The sequence below is a fragment of the Callithrix jacchus genome, chromosome 1 (assembly GCF_049354715.1).
Source record: "Callithrix jacchus isolate 240 chromosome 1, calJac240_pri, whole genome shotgun sequence".
NCBI classification, from domain to species: Eukaryota; Metazoa; Chordata; class Mammalia; order Primates; family Cebidae; genus Callithrix; species Callithrix jacchus.
This window is the reverse complement of record NC_133502.1, coordinates 168,240,232-168,258,596: the sequence shown is the minus strand read 5'-3', so window position 1 is coordinate 168,258,596 and position 18,365 is coordinate 168,240,232. Positions and strand designations below refer to the sequence as shown.

Here is an 18,365-nt window from a genome sequence, read left to right as displayed (position 1 = left end):
TTTAGGCTCATTTTGAACTCAACATTGAGAAAAAAGTTAGCTCCATAGAGAGATTAACTATAAAAAAACTTTGAATTTGGTAAGCCATTGTGTGTTTGGACATAAGGAGTAATATAGGCATCTTGTCCTATTCCCTCAGATATATATTTTTAAATTAAAAATGGATGCTCAGAGAAGGGAAATACTTCTCTAAAGTTGCCCAGGAAATTAATGTCAGGATAAAAATTAAAATTTTGGTTTTTCATCTTCTATTCCACCATTCTTAAGATTACTTTTTTAAAAATAGGTTAAAAGTACTATCTGTCCAGACGCTGACCCACATATATTTTATGATCTTATTTACCACAAAAACATAACTGACATTTAAAGGGAAAAGAAAGATTTTTGTTTGGTCAACTGAATATCCATATGGACAAAAATCAGCCTTGACCCTTCTTTCATACCATATGCAAAAGTTAATTAAAGATAGATTATAGACACAGATGAGAAAGGTAAAATAATAGGGACTCTAGAAGAAGACATAGAAAAAATCATGACGTTGAGGGAAACAACTCTTAAATAAGACATTAAAAAAATCACCAGCCAGAAAAGAAAATTTATGGTGCTCAGTAATTAGGCCATTCTTTTTCTGTTGGGATTTCATGAAGTTCTCTAAAGGGAATTTTACAGTTTGATAAATGAAATATTATTAAAATTAAGAACATTTGTTTATTGAAAGACACCGATAGTAAAAGTCACAGATGGAGAAAGACATTTGCAACACATAAATCTGAATAGGGTTCATATTAGGAATATGTAAAGAATTATTAATAGGAAAAAGACAAGTCAATGACAGTGGAAGACAGACAATGGAGACTTCGAAGGGGGAACGGGTTGGGGGAAAGGTAATGAGAATTACTTAATGGGTACAATGCATGTTGTCTGGGTGATGAATATTCTAAAGCTTTGAATTGACCATTATTCCATCTATGGATATAACAATATTGCACTTGTACTCCGTAATTTTATGCCACAGAAAGCTAGCAAAGACTTGAAAAGGCAAGAACTGGAGTATAAAAGAGGTATCACAATGGCCAAAAGTCATGTGAAAGCTGCTCAGCATATTAGCCACCAGAGGAATACAAATCAAATGTCAATGAAATGCTATCCCACGCCCACCAGAAAGGCTGAAATTAAAAGGACTAATAATACCTAGAGTTGTCAGGCATCTGGAGCAACTGGAACTCTCATACACTGCTGTACTACAGTTCTTCATCATATTGCTTTTAAGTTTTTTGATGGCCAAACTCATCTTTTATTCATATTTCTCCCACCTTCTTGCCTGCTCTGTGCCAATAATAAGTGCTCAAGTGTTTGGACTTTAAGTTCCACTCTAGACAAAAAGCCACCAGCACACACACATAAAAGCAGTAGTGACGCTGATGAGAAGAGATGGCCCAAATAATTTTCCAAAATGAGTCTGATAGACAGTTTTTGCACCAAACTGCCTGCCTTTCCCTAGGCAAATGTGCAACTCTTCATGCTGAGTGTGATTCCATGGCCTCAGGAAGCAGCCCAGCACTATGGACTCCTGGGCTCTGTAGTTAGACAATTGCTGGATAGTATCCCATATCAGCCATTTCCCAGCTGTGTGACCTTGAAGCAAATGACTCAACCTCTCTGTGCCTTGATTTTCTCATTTACAAAACAAATAGTAATGGTATCTACTTTATAGGATTGTAGTGAGTATAAGTGAGAAGTTAGAAGCAAAACATCTGTCCAACTTTAGGTGCTCAGTAATTAGACAATTCTTTTGCTTTTGAGGCTTCATGAAGTCTTCTAAAGAGGATTTTACACTTTGCATGATGGTAATCCATTTTTTTGAGAGCAGTTGCAAATTCTTCTTTGCGTTTCTTCTGGAAATATCTTTTGTGTACCTTTAAAACTGCCCGTCAATAAAAGCTCTGACCAGCATTGTCCAAGACCTCCACACTTTGTGGCCAGTAGATTTGGAGGTCCTTTCCTTAAGAAAGACAGGGCTTTGGGAACCCCCAATGCATTGATTACCTTTATGTCCTATCAGGATGGACGAGACAGTGATCAGGAAGGAAGCCACAAAAGAGCAGCCCATAACCCTCCATCATCATCAGCTCCTACAGCAAAGGCAGAGAGGCCCTGGAACCAATACAGGTAGCCCATGCTGAACATATGCTGGAATTGTTTATGTTTTGTAGATAAAAAAGCTGGGAGTAAATATTTACAGACAGGGAGCCCCGGCATGCTGATACACTGATGGAATGAGAAATTGTGCATACATGAATAAGTGTGTGTGTCTGTGTGTGTATTTGAGTGGAGGAGAGAGAGGGGAAAGAGTTTTGCCTCCTTTCTCTGCCTGTAGGTGGGGAGATGGTAGGTAAAGTGGAAAGAACCATTCCATGGACTACAGTCAGGTGCCCTCTGGTCTGGCCCCTGCTGTGCCAATTGTCTGATTTACTATATAGGAGGCAAGAAACAGAGACTCCCTCAGGTTAACTAGGAGGAGAACAGTTTATTATCTAGATGAATATGTTCCAGTGAGGGGGTTTTATAAAGGGCAGTTCTCCTGTGCATACTCTCCTGCCTGCCACCATGTAAAATATGCCTTTTCTCCTCCTTTGCTTTCCGCCATGATTGTGAAGCTTCCCCAGCCATGTGGAAGTATGAGTCCATTAAACCTCTTTTTCTTTATGAATTACCCAGTCTCAGGTATGTCTTTATTAGCAGCATGAGAAAAGACTGATACAATGACTTAGAATCCGAAGAAGTTCCAGGCTCTTTGGCAACAGATTTGATTGAACTTGCAGACTCTGGAGTCAGATGGCTTCACCTAGAAATGAGGCTCCTGGCTGTAGGAGCTTGGACAGATCCCCGGTTTCTCTAAAACCATTTTATCTTCCCCAAGATGAGAAGAATTAATAATATCTCTCACAGAATGGTGTTGCATAGGATGATGCACGTGGAACACTCAGCATAGTGCCCAGTATATAGTAAGAATTTGTATTGTTGCCATTGTCCTTGTTTTCTTCCTTTTTGGATGCAATTAAGATGACCTTAATTGGACATACCTATTTTCCTCATCTTTGCTCTGTATCTCCTCTAAACAGCAGTGGTTTCCAAGTGTTCTCTGGACCAACAGGGTGAGCATCACCTGAGAAAAAGTCATAGGTGGAGGTCCTCTCCTTGCGAAAGGCAGGGCTTTGAGCACCCTCCAATGCATCCATCACCCTTATGTCCTATTCTGGCTATGCAGCATTCTGTCCAAATTCTCAGGCTCCACCCTCTGTCCTATCAGAATAGAAACTCTGGGGGAGGCTCAGCAATGTGTATTTTAGCAAGCCTTCTTGGGGATTTGGCTGCACACTGAGGTTTGAGAATCATGGCCCTACGTTGAGGCTGCTCATTACCTCCAGTTCATCCCCTCATAGCCTCTGCTTCCTTGTGGTACATGATGACCCTTTTGATCTGGCTTCTCTCCTTTCCCCTGGAATCTATCCTGTACATAGCTTTCTTTTTAAGCATCCTACAATAGTTTCCCATTGCTCTTAGAATAAAACCCAGACTGTAGTCACAGCCCAAAGGCCCTTTGTGATATGGATTCTGCCGTCTCTCCAACTTCCTCTGTCCCTTCCCTCCTCTGATCACTGTCCCCTCCCACACCTTTGCCCTTCCTGGCTATGTGTCTCTGTCACTCAGGCTTGAGTGCAGAGGCATGATCATGGCTCACTGTAGTCTTGACCTCCTGGGCTTACACCTCAGCCTCCCAAGTGGTTAGAACTACAGGCATATACCACCACATCCAGCTAATTTATTTTTTGTGGGGACAGAGGTCTCCCCATGTTGGGCAGGCTGGTCTTGAACTCCTGGCCTCACGTGATCCTCCTGTGTCACCCTCCCAATGTGCTGAGATTACAGGCATGAGCCACTGTGCCCAGCTTTTACCTTGGTTCTTTGTAACATTTAGACCTAAGCTCACCTGTTTCCTCTCGGGAAAGCCTTTCCTTGCCCTCCCTCAAGCTAAAGAAGCCCCACCCCTTCACACTAGCAAATACTCTTGTTTCATGACTATCAAACTCTTATTCCTTCCCCATCATTTCTTGTTTATTTGTTTACTGATTGTCTTCCCTACTAGACCATAAGGTCCTGGAGAACAAGGGCCTTGCTCACCCTGTTTATATCCAAGATGGTTAGAAAAGTACTTGGCACAGAGGTGCTCAGCAAATATTTTTTTGTTGAAATAATGACTAAGAATGGATAGATGAATGAATAAATTAAACACAGCAGAGTGTTCCAGGAGGATAATGCCTGAAAGCTGTCATTTAAGTCCCTTCTAATCCAATGAACTCATACTTTTATAGTTGTTTAGATTAGTGATTCACAAGAGGGCGGTCCAGCTCTCCCCATCTCTGGGGGAATTTGAACATGTGGCGATGTTCTGCAGTTAAAATGGCTCTGGAGACACTCGGGGCATCAGCATCAGGTGGGTGGGTCTGGGCAGGCCGAAGAGCCGACAGTGTGCAGAATCGTCCTGTTAGACAACACGTCGTCCCCTGCACACCTTTCCTAGCAAATGTCAGCTGCATTCCTTGTGAGAAACAACAGTTGAGCCTAATCATTGTATATCATAGTTGTGGGAAGCTGGGGTTTCCAGGTATTTCTAAGCTCCCAGCCCCTTATATTTCAGCCCTGGCCTGTGCAATATTTATAGCTTCACTGAAGAAAACTCAAACTGGCTCAGAAATAGTTAATCCTGCCTGAGACAGCAGCTATTTTTCTCGTGAGTCTTTATTTTCAGTGACTAATAGGTAAAAGTGAGGTGAGTTCTCCTCGTCCGTGGAGGCTGTGGCATAAATGATGTCTCTGAGGCCCATTCCTGTGATTACTGAGCTGGATATGAGCGATAGGATATTTTGAGGAGATAAAAATGTCTGACCAGCTAATAACTACCAGACACTGGCTCCAAAACAGGGGTCAGAGAAAGAGAAGTAAGGGAGACAGAGGGGGCATAATTCACTCAGAGACAGAGAGGCCTGATGAGGAATTCACATCAGGCACATACATGTGCATATATGCAACACAGACATTCAGATATGCAGCACAAACACCCCACACACAAACATAGAACATATCCCAGAAACACGGAGCATATCCAGGTACTCCATATTTTACCCTACGGGGCGCAGACTGCACACATAAGTACACACAGGCACACAGTATACACTTAGGCAGAACACACCCTTCCTAGATGCACCATGCGTCCCCATGCAGCACCCAGCAACAACAGAGACACACCCATACTGCAAAGGCATACGAAACGCACCAAACACAACCAGCTCATGCAATAGATGGACACACATATATAACTCACACATGCACACAACTCATTCATAGAAACAATATGCATTCTTGCACCTTGTATACAAGTAACCACAATGCACAGATACATACAGACACATGGAATATTATACATGTAATATTCAGAGATGTGTGTATGCAAATGTAGGTCCACCTAACACAGATATAAACACAAGTATAACGTGCAAACATACATACACTCCACTAAAATACACACATCTTTAAAAGTACACATACAAGTCACGGAACATACACACACACACACACACACACACACACACCCCTCTAAGAGATACACACCCTTAAGAGACAAACACCATATAGATACATGTGTTCATCCTTTGCTAACAACTGCTTTTAAAAATGAACTTTCAGGTCCCTGCTCCAACAAGAGTGGCAATTCCAACAACAGCAAATCAACACAATCTACGAACTCTACAACTGTCAGGTTAAAGAACATCACCATGTAAAGAAAACTAATGTGTCATGCGACTCTCTTTGACCTTTATGGATATTGCTTCATCCTTGCTACAGGCAGAAAATCAGCGTTTAGCATGGCTGAGGTGGGACTTGTTCTTGCTCTCTTCTGGCTATGGGAGGAGGGAAGGAGAGAGAAGCCAGGGCTCTTAAAAGGCTGTTGAGATGGTGCTGGCCTCAGCATCAGGTCATCTGGGTTGTGGCTCTGTGATCTGATACTTACCTACTGTGTGACCTGGGAGGTGTTGTTCCCCATTTCCAAACCTCAGTTTCTTCATCTGTTAAATGGGTATGAACCTACCTCATAGGGATATGATAGATAAACTGTAGGATCTAATCCAAATGTGAATTGTGGACTTGACCTCCTCATATTTCTAAGAATATGAAGAAGAGGAGATGAACCCACCAATGACACTCCAACAAATGCATCTGTTTTTAGTTTGACCCCTCACTTGTCTTTTCTCCATCCCCACAAAAACTTCTGCATGGCATGAGTAGCTAGTGCAACTGGGCTTGTCCACAAAGAAGAGGCTGTAGATTATTCCATTATGTTCACTGAGTCTTTGTTAAGTATCAGATCCTGTGCCAAGTGATTTACCTGTATCATCCAATTTAATCTTCACCGCAGCCCTTTACAGTGCATTCTGTTATTATTCCCATTTTACAGATGAGGACATTGAGGTGCAGTTTGGTCAAGAGATTTACTTGCTCAAGATCTTCCAAGGTGGTAAGTTTTGGAACCAAGATTTAAACCTACTCTGTAGTGGTGTAGAATGCTGTCCCTCTCCCCATTCCCCGCGAAAGCTGATCATAAAGCTCTAAGTTAGTAGGTAAAGTCGGCTTGATGTCAGAACCCAGGGTGATGGTAAGAAGAGCCCTCTTATTCTGGTATGTTCCCCATTGTGACTCAGGAGCTAGACATCATGGTTTTAAGCCTCATCCCGGGTGTTTCTTACCTCTCATTTAACACACAGTCTTTATTCAAGTTTGTAGCATACTTTCAACCTTCTTAAGCCCTACCTTCTCCATCTATAACCTTATCTGTCTCTAGGGTCATGAATTGGTCAATATATCGCATCAAAAGAATAACAGGTGGCAAGTCATTCTCTAGTTATGTCCTTTCTTGCCACTCTCTGTTATCTGTGATTAGAAACTGTGGGTTGATCGATATGCAGTGTTTCTGTGAATAATGTTGGAGGTTAGTGTGAGTATTAAGACTCCTTTTTAGGCATTTAATATTGCCATTTTATATTCTACACAGCAGCATGGCTGTGACTGAGAAACAAGAGTTTAGAGTCAGGCTTTCTGGGTTCAGATCCTGGCCCTGGTCCTCTAGGTAACCTTGAACATATTACTTCACTTTTGTGTATCCCAGCTTATTTTGACATGTAATGGGTTTATTCACAGTACGGAGACTTTTGGAAGTGGTTGTATATTCTAAATGAGTTAATATTTGTAAAGTGCTTAAAATGGGATCTGGCATGTAAACGTTAGCTCTCATCATCATCAATACAGGCCTGCAGCTTTTTATGCTGTTTCAATCTGACTATGCTCTTTGTTTTACATTTCAACTTCTTCATGTTTGGGTCTTGGCTTCCTTGATTACCATCCCTGATAGCTAATGTTCTGAAAATAACAGGATGTCCCAGGCTTCCCTTGGCTTTCTCTGTGTCCGGATTCATTACAAGCTATCCTCTGCAGAGCTGTCCTGACTCTTTTTGGTTGAGGGCAATGAGGTAAATGTAGACATCAGAGGTGCACATTTGCCTACCTCTCGTGATAGACATGTGACACCAGAGGTGGCATGGTTAATTTTAATGACAAGGTACACAGGAACCTTTCAGATACCTGAACAAATGCTGCTGTTTCCCAATTAATTATGCTTCCTGAAGTCGTTTTTCACCTTGCTCCAATCAAAGAGCTTCAGTTTCTATTCTCTTTGCTTTTTCTGAGTTACCAATTTCTCTTCTCTTTCATTTACAAAATCCTCCCCACCAGCTTTGATAGATCATGTTGCATTTTGTCACAACAAAACTTGTGTTTAAATTACTGTGTAATCCAAAGATTTAGAAACCTAGATATGTTGCTTTGATCACATTAGATCTTATCCAAGTGTAGCTTTGGTGGAAAATTCGCTGTACTCTCAGTCATTCACTGTACTATCCTGATCTTTAGCAAGAAGCAATGTGGTCTGGCAAGAGTATGTGGGCACCATTGCCACGGGAACAACTTCAGATTGTGTGTGTTTGTGTACATGCGCGCGCGTGTGTGTATGCGTGTGTGTGTGTGTGTGTACATATATACTGTAGGTCAAAAAAGTCCAATATTAAAAACCCAAGAGGGCTTACACTCATAGGTTTTGCCTCAAAAGAGGTAAACCAATGTCTGCCCACCCCAGGATGGTATGCAAGAGTTAAGAAATGTGAGATTTCCAGGATCATAAATAGATTGCTTACTGTCAAATTTAATTCTTATCTTTCCCGTTTTCTTGATATCAGCTCCACAGCTCATGTTTTTGTCACAGACCCTTTTATGTTGAACTCCAACTTCTTAGAAACTCTTGTACGCAGGGAGATGCCCATTGTCTCAAGTTTCAGCTACCCTAAGACCACCTTGGAGAAGTTAAGAATATTAAGATATCTAAACAAATTGACATAAGGATTATTAAAAAATAGACATCAGACTGGGTGCAATGGCTCATGCCTGTAATTCCAGCACCTTGGAAGGCTGAGGCAGGTGGATCACTTGAGGTCAGGAGTTCAAGACCAGCTTGGCCAACATGGTGAAACCTTATGTCTACTAAAAATACAAAAAGTAGCCAGGGTATGGTTGCAGGTGCTTGTAATCCCAGCTATTCTGGAGGCTAAGGCAGAAGAATCTCTTGAACCCAGAAGGTGGAAGCTGCAGTGAGCCAAGATCATACTACTGCACTCCAGCCTGGGTGACAGAGCAAGATTCGTCTCAAAAACAACAACAAAAAAATAGACATCATACTGGATGCTATGAAGAAGACCTAGAGAACATCACTGTCTTTCTCTGAATCTCAGTTTCCCTCTAAGTCTCAGTTTCTTTATCTGTAAAAATTGGGACAACATTCACCTGAGTGGGTCATTGTGAGAATTAAGTGAGAGGAGCTGGGTCAGGATTTTTATGTCCAGGCTCATGTTTCTGAAGCTGCATCTGGAGCCAGACTGTGCAGGGCTTTGAAGGAAAGGATAGGAAGTTTAGAATTACATTCTATAGATGATGGGGAATGATATTCACTCACTCATGAATTATTTCATTCAACGTCTATTCATGGGAAAGATAATGATGAATAAAGTAAATTAGATTCATGTACTTTTGGAGCTTAGAATTTTTAATGTGCAACAGATGTAATTATATAATCACACAAATAAATATATAAATTGGTAGCATTTAAGATAAGGAGGGGCTGATGTAGATGGGGAGAAATTGAGAAAGGTTTTCTTGAAGCAGCAGCAGTGGTGCTGAGACACTAAAGGGGTAGGGACTCATTCTGGGCAGAGTAAACAAGATCTACAGAAGTCTTCATGAGGCAAAAGGGAGCATGGCCCATTAATAAAAAGGGCGAGGATGGGTAGAGCCTGGGATGAAGGAAAAAAGTTGTATGGAATAAGGCTGGAGAGGTAGAGGCTGGAGAGATAGGTGGGGGCTAGATCAGGCAGCACTTTGCAAGACATTGTAGGATTTTGGCCTTTTCGTTAAGAGCTGTGGGACACATTTGATGGGTTTTAAGCAGGGAAATGGCAAGCTTCTATTTGCTTTATACTAGGATCTCTTTTGCAGCTGAGAAGAGATTGGCTCAGAGCAAGTAGGGAAGATGGAGATTGTGGGAGGTAATTGTGCTAGTCCAGGGGAAAGAAAAATGGTTCCACCTATGGCCATAGTGGTAAAGCTAGAAAGAAAAGGATGGCTTCAGCATATATTTAGGAGATAAAATTGGCAGTGTTGGAATAGACACTGAGGTGGCAATGAAGGAGAAGAAAGTATTGAGGATGACACCCAAGCTTGCTTCCTGTCAGAAGACTAGTGGCAGCGTTTACTGACGCTTTAAACATAGAGGATTAGAGAATGCCATTTACCAGTCTCGTTGAGACAGACTTTTCTTACTCTGTAGCTGTCCTGTGGGAATTTGTTGTGTCTCTCTACCTATATTTCTTCTCCTTTCTAGTGTCCTCTGTGGTTCTGGGCTCACAAGAGGGCGTCTGGCAAGGGCACAGAATTGCGGAGTGAGGAATACCTCAGGCAGCAACTATTCCACCACCATCATTTTATAAAGAGATAAAGAGATCTGTGACTGATGACCCCAAAGTGGGGGAGCCACAGGATGGCTTACAACTTTTTAGGCCTAGGTCCTCTTCATTGCTTCTGCTGCTATGTACCCTTTGATAGATGAAGAGAATGTAATGAAGAGCTACCAATTGCAACCCTCTTATTCAAAACCCCTCAATACTTACTGTAATCCAATTAAAGACTTTATTCTTTGAGGATGCCCTCACTTCTGGCATTCAAATTGCTTATAAGGATTAACTGGGTTAATACAGATAAAATATTTAGAAAGTGCCTGGAATAGACGAAACACTATGTAAGTCTTTGCTTCTGGTATGTTCTCACCCTACATGGCCCAATAACAGGGATCCCCAGTATCCATTCTCCTCTCTTCTTCTGATAACACAACAACCCTTCCTGCCAAGTTTGGTTGGGTACATGGCCACCTGAGCAGTCACTATGTTTCCCAGCTTCCCTTGCAGCTAGGTGTGGACATATGACTAGGTTCAGGTCAATGGAGGGTACATGGGAGGAAGGTGAGTGTCTTTCTCATTTCTAGAAGATTCCAGTCCATTTCCTAAAAGGCAAACCTGCCTGCTCTGGACTCTGTGTTCTTATTTTTCTCTGGCTTAGATATGGCAACAATTGGGACAGCTGCCTTGGGGTAGGGACAGAAGCCCCATGTTGACTGTAGAGCTGATCTAGAAGCCTGAGTCATTAGGTGACCATGTATATCAGAGCTGCTCCTTCCCCCACCTGCTGAAATCCTGGGACACTCACTACAGATTACTCCTTTGTGGAAGGAACAGACTGCTCCCTTACATAAGCCTGCATTTTGGAAGTCTCTTTGTAACAGTAGCTTAACCTGAAGACAACTGATACAGCCCTACCTACCTTTCCTCTCTTATGACTGCCTTTTACTTACTCTGTGCCCTGGCCATACTACTATTACACTACTGTTATTGCTGTTTCTTTTAGCATTGGCTTTTCTTCCTCCAGGCTTTTGCTCATGCTGTTTCCACATGGAAATGTCTCTTCAATACACATATAAATGTCTCAAGAGTGTTGCCTAAAGAAAAGCACATGGGCTTTGCGATTAGACAGGAATGAATTTGAATCCTGGCTCTGAAACTTTCCAGAGTGCAATGCCTTTCAACTCCCTGAATATCAGTTTCCTCATCTGCAAATGGGTCTACTGATACTTACCTCATGGAGAAGTTTATGATGATTGATGTGAAGTGCATGTACAATGTCTGGTTCTCAAAGAAGCTGGAGACTACTATCACTATTGTCACCTAGCAGCCAAGTCCCAGCTTGGATAGCATTCACTCTGGGGAATTTGGAAGTTTTCTAAATTTCCTTCATGATATAAATCCTGGGGTGCTTGTCAAACATGCAGCTTCCCCAGCTCCTTCCCTGACCCCTTTCTTGGAGATAGAATGTGGGTTATGGTTGATGAATTTGTATTAACAAGCCTCTTGAGTGATTCTCATCATCAGTGAAGCTGGGGAAACTGACCCTGTTTCCTAGCTGGAAGCTGCTGTCTTTCTCCTTTGATGTAGCTGAGCACTTTTTGTATTCTTCTGTTTCATCCATTTCTCTTTGCATTATTATTTTTGCAATATACATGTCTTTATTTCCACTAATAATAGTCACTACTTACAGAGTGCTCATTAGGTGCCAGACACTATGTGAAGTACTTTACATACATTATCTTACCTAATCCTCTAACCTCCTTTTCATCGGCTGCTAAATTGAGAAAATAGTAACAGCTACTTTATATTGTGCCTTTAAAATGTGCCAGGTATGAAGCAAGGCACCTTTCATGCATTGCTCACAGAAGCCTTCCAGGATGGGAATTAGGATCCCTATTTTACTGGAGAAGTTGCTAGGTTTAGAGAGGCAAAGTGACTTTTCCAAAGACACACAGCCTGAAGGTGGAAGAGAGAGAGGGAGCTAATCAAAGGCAGATGGTAAGAGCTGGATAAATCTGACTTCTGCAGGGAGAACATAACTTCTCTCGCAAGTTGATGCCACTCAAAATAATGCCATAGACCATCCCCACCCAGAGGTGGTAACCAAAGAGAGACAATTTATTGCCTTCCTTCTTGCAGTTCTCGAAATGCAGATAGCTGCAGCACCCATCTGGGCACCTGGAGAAGGGGAATGGGGGAAGGGAAGGCAGCCTCTATACACTTTCTGTTGATCAGAGATGAATGTAATAAGGATGGCTTCTCTTGTAAGGGTTCAAGAGTCACCTCCATTTCACCACCTGAAATGCCTTTAGGGGCCTAGATTATTCATAAATTCTTCATATGATTCTAATGGTTTCTAGTTAATGAATCATTTATTAATTAAGTATTTACTAACCCTACAAAGAGATGAACTGGGTACAGATTTTGCCCTCAAGAAGCACAGGAGGAGAGTTAACTATTACTCCTGTTTCAGTTAGGAAAGTGAGCAAAAGAAAAACCAAATGTCCTCCTTCCTCATCATCCCCATCATTTTTTTCTTTTTTGCTTATGTCACAAGGGTATGAATGTCAGCTCTGTACTCAGAACATCAAAAAGACCTTGACTGTTCCTTTCATACTTCACCTCTTCTGCATTGGTCCCCCAATTGATGTTTGAGCCTTCACTATCCCCCAGTCCCCAGGGAATCAGCCGTCTTTTGAGGGAGGTAGAATTGCTGTAGGATTATTCTATACTGTAAATAAATGCAATCTAAAACTGTCAATGTATGCAGAATCTGGAATTTAGGAGCCTTGTCAGTCCTGTATGAGCAAAGAGAATAATTGATCAGTGACAACCTCTCTTAAAAACATTTCACATCCTAAAAGATACTCATCATTTACATATGAACTGGCACTTTGGAGTTTCTGAGCACTTCGTGCCCATTATCCTGTTGAGCCACCCAGAAGTCTAGTGAGATAGATTAGGAGCAAAAGACTCAGAGAGGTTTGATACCTTACATGTCTTATGCAGTCTGGGGCCCTGACTCAAAATTCATTGCTCTATTCACTAGACCAAGCCGCTACTCTAATCAAATCACCCTTCAGATTTCTATTTGCTTGACTGAAAACCCCCCATTTTTTCATACGAACATTTTCCCCTGCTTTCAATCATCTCTGATGTGGGGTAGAAATGCAGCTATATTAAAGAATGATTCCATCACATTGTGGAGCAGAAGCATAGCAAGAGATGAAGTGTTTCTGGTTGAGAGCTCCCCATTCTTCCAAGTTAGTGCCAAGTACAAGGGGCTTCTTGTACCATAGTGAATGAGAATATCCCAAAGAACAGATCTCCTAGGTGAGCAGCCTCCAAACTGTCTTGATAATTAGAGTCACCAGAAGCCATTGGCTTCTCAGGAAGCATCTCACATTCAAGTCAAACAGATGGCAGGTAAGTTTGGAAATAGTTCTTTCCAGGATTCTCCCTGCAACCCGATTCTAAGAGCCAAGACAGCTGAGTCATTATCTCATCAATTTGGCCTGTGTTGACTGCCAATTGGGGTAACTCAGGATTAGGATTCAAGTCATGTCTGGTAGATCAGTGGGCCAAGAAATGTCTGGAAGGTAAGTACAGGGCATCAAAGATGATAAGATTAGCTAAGTGAGGACACTTCGGACATGAGATGGCGAGAGAGCAAGGCAGTGAGTTTCTCTTCTTGTACAGACACAGTTCGGCTTTTGTTCTGTTTTACTTGCTTGGGGGGTGGATTGAAAAGGCAGGTGGGCCCCATAATCAGTTCATGAAGTAGCTTGGAGGTACAAGGAACTATCACTTAGTGTTTCTCACTTTTGTTTTCATTAATCTATCACAGGTAACAGATAAATGTTTCCTGCCCCTAAAAGTGGCCCAGCTTCCTCCCTGACCCACTCCCTTTAATTGCATATGTTCTTCATGAGGTTCTAGCATGCCTAAGCTTCTCCAATACCTGATCAGGATCAGTTCTCAGCAACAGATCTTGTCGTTAAACACAGAGTAGAAAAAGGCCCTTACAAATAATGGCGTGGCCTTAGCATTTTGCTGGTAAGTAGGATTCCGTGTCTCAGGGCTCCTGGGACAAAGTTTACGCCTGTGGTCCTGGTGTCTCCTTAATTCATAGTACCCCTCTTTGCTTTCAGTAGTATTGCAGCTTGGATCATAATGTATGGGTCCCTGTATTGATTGGTAAACCTGGGTACAGAAAGGGTTAAATGTTCTGTTCGAGGCACAAAGTAGGTTGGTGACAGCTGGGATGGGAACCATTGCTCTTACTCCCAGGCCAAGCCTCCCTCCTCCCCGGGTACCCTTTCTTAGGTATTCACTTATTTACACTTTGCCTCATTGCAGAGAGGATTTGAGGCCTGTCACTCCCCCACAAAGTTTAATACCTTGTCATTACCATTTACCACCTTCGAATCATAGAAGTTTAGAGCTTCCCCTCGTAAAACCAACTTGGAATGTGGTATGCTTGTATATCAGGAACATACATTAATTCCAGCCACTCGGGGGATTTAAAAGTTTTTCCGGAAAAGCCATTCTTTATTCTAGAGTTTTTCAATGACTTTAGACAGAAGCAATAATGCTTAGCAGGATTATAGCTACTGGAAGGCATTTCGGAGGCATCTGGAGCACCATTAAGAGCACAGGATAAGGAAATAGAATTTTGCCAGCTTACGTCACAGCATTATCATTTATTAGATGTGTTAACTGGAGCAAGTTTTATCACTATTCTGAGCCTTGACTTTGTTATCTGCAAAATGGGATGTCTAGTAGCAGCTAACATTTTTTAGATACATAGTAGGTACCTGGTTATAGCAGTTAAATGTTTTATATACATCATTTATTTTTACCCTTATAGCAACTCCAGGAAATAGACACCATTAGGAACTCCAGGTTAGGGACAAGGAAACTGAGACCCAGAGTGGCTAATTAACTTGCTCAATGTCACACAGCAAGTGAGTGGCAGAGCTGGGATTTTAATCCAGGCAGAGTCATTGATACTGACTATAACCCATATGATAACTCTAGCAATCAATGGAAATGACACCAGCAATAGGCATGACTAGAGCTTTTGAGCACTGACTATGTTCAAGTACCAGGCTACTCACTTTATATGCATTAACCTGTTTGATCCGCAGGCTAAATCAGTGAGGTAAATACCTCTTAGTGTATGATAGGTACTCAATATATAGAAATTCCTTTGATCTTATCCTATGTTTTCATTTTCCAGAGGCAGAAACTGAGGCCCAGAGAAGGCAAGTGATCTAACTTCCCCAAACCCTATAGCAAGGAATCAAAGCTGGGATAGGAATCCAGGTCATAACTCCATCTAGGGTGATATTACTCTATCAGGAGCAGCTGAGAGTTTACCTCTGCAGAGATGACTAGCAGAAGGGTCCTGGGAGGTGGCATGGCCACCCTTTAAGCCTTCATTGGCTCCTATGACCCCACCTGCACTGATCTCACCATTATCCTCATGTGCTCTTCCTTATGGTCATTCTTGATGCTTAGTGTTCCTAGGCAGACCACATGCTCCATGCCTCCAGCTCTTGTTCCTGCTATGTCTTCAGTCTGGAATGCTATTCTTGGCTTTGCACATATGGGGAATCCTCGTTCTTTGTTCTAGAATCAGCTCATCTGCAGAACCCTTTCTAACACTGCTGTTCTTGCTCTTCCACCCCAGGCAGAATGAATACCCTCTTTGTACAATTCTGTGGTACCAATATCATAGAGCAGCAAAGTGGTTAGGCTAGGTTTGAGTGGCTCTGTCCCCTTAGGCAAGCCATTTAACTTCTCTCTGCCTCAGTTTTCTCATCCATACAAAGGGGGTACTTTAATTTACAGTTTTAACTGTATCTTCCTCCTATGGTTGTTGTGAGGATGAAGGAAAACACTCTGTGTCAAGTGCCTGGAACATAGTAAATGCACAATAAGGAGGAGAGGCTGCTGTTGTCTGTGTTCATCTCTTCTGCCAGGCAGTGAACACTTTCAAGGTAGGGAATGTGCCTTTTCCCCTCCGTCCTCAATGTTTCATATGAGTCATTATCTCATCAACTTGGCCTGTGTTGATTGCCAATTGGGGTAATATTTAATAATATTTAGTATTTTAATATGATGTTTATTGAACTCTTGTACGTGTGCATGCTAGGCACAGGTAACTTAACTATGTTTCATCCTCACAACAATTTTAAATGGTAGGCATTATTATATTCACTTATAAACACCAATAGTAAGGCACAGAGAGGCCGTTCAAGATCTCATAGCAAGCAAATGAGAGTGCCAACCTAGTACATGGTAGCCATCTGTAAGGACTGAATGTAAATTTGGTTTCTACCCAGAAGTGTGTACCTCTCAAATGCTGGTGGAGAGGGGAAAAAAGTCCTGGACTGGTGCAGAAAGTTTTTCCCAGAGGTAATCAAATGGATAATAGTCATTCATTCATGTATTTATTCACACATTCAACACATATTCATTAAGTGGCTAGTATTTGTCTGGCCCTGGAATATAGTGGTGGTCAAGAAGACAGAAAAGGTCCTACTCCTCAAACTTATGGTCTGTTGAATGAAAATGGACACAATAGGCATATATTAGTTGGCCAAACCATTCCCAAAATTTAATGACTTAAATGACATCCATTTATTTTTTTGTGGGTTGACTGAGAACTTCTGGTCTAGGAGCTCTGCTGGGTCTACTTATGCATACCTGGTCGGCTGGCCAGTTGGCTGGCAGCTGAATGACCGAGGATGGCATCACACATGCCTGACAATTTGTGCAATGTTGTCTGGGGAGTCAGGCTGACTGGGTCATGTGTCTCTCATCCTCCAGCAGGCTAGCCTGGGTTTCTTCAGACAGTGATCCCACTGTCCCAAAAGCAACAAGAAAAAGCAAGTTCCAACGTGCAAACACTGTCCAAGTCTCTGTTAGCGTCATGTCTGCTATTGTCCTATTGGCCAAGGAAAACCTCATGGCCATGCTCAGAATCATTGTGACAGGGGGCTACCCATGAGTACAGATATGGGAATGGGGAGGGGAGAGGAAGGATTTGGGTCTGTTTTTGCAGTTCTATTGATGACATTATCAAGGATATTTCCTAAAACCTGTCGCTTCTCTCTGTTGTCCCCACCACCTCCCCTGGAACCCAATCTGCCATATTATTTTGTCTAGCTCCCTGTTTCTTCCCCTGCTTTGATCCAGCCTATTCTCAACTCAGTGGTTAGAGTAGCCTTTGCAGATCATAAGCCTTGCATGTCATTCCTCTGCTTGAAACCCCTCAATGGCCACCTCTTGTTCTAAGGATAAAGACTAATGGGCTGGGCGCAGTGGCTCATGCCTGTAATCTCAGCACTTTGGGAAGCTGAGGTGGGTGGATCACCTGAGGTTAGGAGTTCTAGACCAGCATGATCAACATGGAGAAACCCCCTCTCTACTAAAAATACAAAACTAGTTGGGTGTGGTGGTGCATGCTGGTAATCCCAGCTACTCAGGAGGCTGAGGCAGGAGAATCCCTTTAACCCAGGAGGCAGAGATTACAGTGAGCCAAGATCGCAAGATTGCCTGAGCAATAAGAGTGAAACTCCATCTCAAAAAATGAAAGAAATAAAAAATAAAAAAGACCGATGGACTTACAGTGTCAGTAAGCCTGCATGATCTTCCCCTGCCTGCATCATCAAGCTTGTTCCCTCACCGAACGCCCCAGCCCACCTTCCTCCTTGCTCTCTGGGGTCCAGAAATTCTGGTGTCCTTCCAGCTCTTGAAATGCTGGTGCCCTCTCTGGCCCCAGAGATTTTTTTCATGCTGCTGCTTTTTCCTAGAAGGCTTTTCTTCCATCCTCACCTGTTTGACCCCTATTCATCATCCTTCAGGTTTCAGAACTAATGTCACCTCCTTGGGGAGTGTCCTCTGACTCCCACATAGGTCACACCTCAGTTATATGCTTTTCTATAGCACCTATTCTCCTTCTGAAGCAGGTGCCCTGGTCATAATTCTGCATGTGCTTGGTTATTTGGTCATGTCTGTCTCCTTTTCTAGACTTTAAATCCCAGGAGAGAGAAAGAGTCTGTTTTGCTTGCCATGTTAACCACAGAATCTAGTACAGGGTCTGGTACACAGTAGGCACTCACTTGTTAGCCTTTTAATGAAGATGGCTTAGGCACCTCCCACGTTGACGCTCTCACCTCCCTCTCGCCTCTCCTCTGTGCTTCTGTGGAATTTGTCAGCAAGGGAGCCGAGAATTTGTCCTGA

The 18,365-nt window shown here is 42.4% G+C and overlaps 1 protein-coding gene across 5 annotated transcripts in view; it reads left to right on the top strand.

Moving 5' to 3' along the window:
* Positions 1–18,365, top strand: part of LOC128928182 (uncharacterized) — a 556,644-nt gene that overhangs the window by 238,868 nt on the left and 299,411 nt on the right. For 4 of the 5 annotated variants that reach the window (XM_078350496.1, XM_078350487.1, XM_078350506.1 and 1 more), the window contains 3 exons: positions 2,063–2,169; positions 5,746–5,933; positions 6,515–6,574. In XM_078350496.1, coding sequence (XP_078206622.1) covers positions 2,063–2,169; positions 5,746–5,872 — 234 coding nt within the window. In that variant the 3' untranslated portion in view covers positions 5,873–5,933; positions 6,515–6,574. The remainder of the gene's footprint in view (positions 1–2,062; positions 2,170–5,745; positions 5,934–6,514; positions 6,575–18,365) is intronic. The other variant, XR_008472969.2, reaches the window with a different exon arrangement.